This window comes from Palaemon carinicauda, chromosome 35 (assembly GCF_036898095.1).
Source record: "Palaemon carinicauda isolate YSFRI2023 chromosome 35, ASM3689809v2, whole genome shotgun sequence".
NCBI classification, from domain to species: Eukaryota; Metazoa; Arthropoda; class Malacostraca; order Decapoda; family Palaemonidae; genus Palaemon; species Palaemon carinicauda.
The window spans coordinates 2,891,808-2,894,307 of NC_090759.1; the positions used below are offsets into that span (position 1 = coordinate 2,891,808).

The 2,500-nt window shown below is 38.9% G+C and overlaps 1 protein-coding gene across 2 annotated transcripts in view; it reads left to right on the forward strand.

The window, feature by feature from the left end:
* Positions 1-2,500, forward strand: part of LOC137627602 (uncharacterized) — a 5,785-nt gene that overhangs the window by 1,833 nt on the left and 1,452 nt on the right. Inside the window, exon 2 of one of the 2 annotated variants that reach the window (XM_068358683.1) lies at positions 1-2,500. This exon is cut by the window's left edge and continues 861 nt beyond it; it is cut by the window's right edge and continues 1,452 nt beyond it. In XM_068358683.1, the coding sequence (XP_068214784.1) occupies positions 1-1,906 (1,906 nt within the window). In that variant the 3' untranslated portion in view covers positions 1,907-2,500. The other variant, XM_068358684.1, reaches the window with a different exon arrangement.

The window sequence follows — 2,500 nt, forward strand, 5'->3', positions numbered from 1 at the left end:
ACTGCCAGGTAACATTGCTACTTTCATTCTGGAAAAGGGAGAAACCAACTTGTTGAAAGCAGCCAGTTTAGCTGATGATTACTACTTGATTCATAAAACATTTAAACCATTTAATAAGTCTACTTTTTCTCAATCATCCACAGCATATTGTTCCTACTGTAAGCAGGAAGGGCATCACATAGAGAACTGTCCTAATCCTTCGTGCAAGAAGTCTGATGTTGGAAAGAATTCTCCGAACCCTAATAGGAAGGATAATAAGAAAACTTTTCATGTTGCTGCTCAAGAACTTGATGGGGACGTCTTCAAACCTTTTACTTGTAAAGGCACCGTCAATGGTATTCCAGTTACTTGCTTAAGAGATACAGGATCCTCCCAAAGTGTGGTAGCTCTGCCTTCACAGGACTTCACACTGAGACATGAGTATGTTACTGTTTCGGACCTCAGTACCACCAAATCCATGCCTTTGGCAGAGGTGAATTTACAGTGTCCTTACTATCAAGGTAATGTTTTAATTGCTGTTTCACGAGATCCTTTGCCTTGTTCATCTATCCAGCTTTTAATTGGTAATGATCTTGCAGGGGCCATTGTTAATCCAGTAGTATCTGATCCTGATATTCTTATAGAAAATGAATCAAATAAATTAAATAATGCTGTTATTCAAATGACATCAATTAAACCAATTGTTATAGATAGTGGAAATAGAGTAGAGAAGACATTAGACCTTATAAATATGACCAAATCAAATTTCAAGGACTTGCAAAATAAAGATCCTGTTCTTAAGGATCTTTGGAAGAAAGTTGCAGAGCCAGATGATCATCCCAAAACTCCTTACTTTTATCTTGATAATGATTTGCTTTTTCGACATTTTAGGTCCTCCAAAGCACCAGCAACCACAACATGGTTTGACTGTCATCAACTGGTTCTACCACTCTCTCTAGTTCCAGCTCTTCTTGAATTAGCCCACTCTCATGTGAACCACTTTGGGGTCAACAAGACTTACTCTACCTTAGCTGAAGACTTCTTCTGGCCTGGGATGAAGAAGGACATTCAACAATTTATTAAAGCATGTCATCATTGCCAGACTACTGGCAAACCCAATGAGAGACTTCCACCAGCTCCTCTTCAGCCCATATCCGTACCAAAGTTTCCCTTTGAGAGGATTATCATAGACTGTGTTGGCCCAATGCCTAGGACTAAGCAAGGTAATGAGTATTTACTTACTGTTCTTTGCCCAACAACGAGATATCCCATAGCAGTGCCAATAAAAAATATAAATGCAAAAACTATAATTGGTCAACTTGTCAAAATTTTCACAACCTATGGATTTCCAAAGACATTGCAATGTGATAGAGGCACAAACTTCACTAGTAAGCTTTTTCAACAAGCTATGAGAGAATTCAATATTCATAACATATATGCTTCTGCTTATCATCCCCAAAGTAACGGTGCTCTGGAAAGAGTTCACCAAACTATTAAAAACCTTCTTCGGAAGTACATGCAGGAAACTTCGGAACAGTGGGATAGAGATATTGATCTTCTGATGTATATTATAAGAAGTGTACCACAAGAGTCCACTGGAGTGTCCCCTTTCGAATTAATGTTCGGAAGAAAGCCCCGAACCACTCTCAGTATGGTGAAGGAAAATCTAATTCATAACAAGGAAGAAGAGATTACCAACATTTTGTCATATCTACAGGAGCTAAAGGATAAAATCATATCACTTCATGTATTTGCTAATACCAATCTTTTGCATTCCCAGGAGAAGATGTCCTGCTTGTATGATAAAAAGGCAAAGCTGCGTGTATTTCAGCCAGGAGATGAGGTGCTTGTATATCATCCCATACCCGGTTCCCCCTTACGTGAAAAATTTATGAGACCTTACAAAGTGCTTCAAAGAACTTCTTAGGTAAACTATGTTCTCTCTACTCCTGATCGTAGACGATCAAAGCAACTAGTGCATGTGAATTTGTTGAAGGCATATCAAGCACCTATTCAAATGGTAAGTCATCTCTCAATTTCTCCTGAGGAGAAAATACTACCACTGGAGGAATCTTCCTCAGAGTTGCTCGTGGTTCTCCCTGACGATGATCAACTAATCAACTGGAAAGACAACACCAACAGTCAAATTCTAAAATCCTTGCCCAGTTATTTTACAGGAATACCATCTTCTCAGAGAAAATTACTATCACAATTGCTCTCCAGGTTTCATGAAGTATGTTCTGACAGTTTGCAGAGAAGTCAAACCATTCAACATGATATCGTCATCGAGTCAGGTGTTACTCCCATACGCCAGACGTACTACCGTATGGTAGGCAAGAAGTTGGACTCGTTGAAACAAGAGGTACAGTATTTACTAGATAATGACCTTGCAGAACCAAGCACTTCACCATGGGCTTCACCCTGTCTCCTAGTACCTAAACCTAATAATCAACTAAGACTCTGTACTGATTATCGTAAGTTAAATAAGGTAACTGTAAAAGATTCATTCCCATTACCTAGA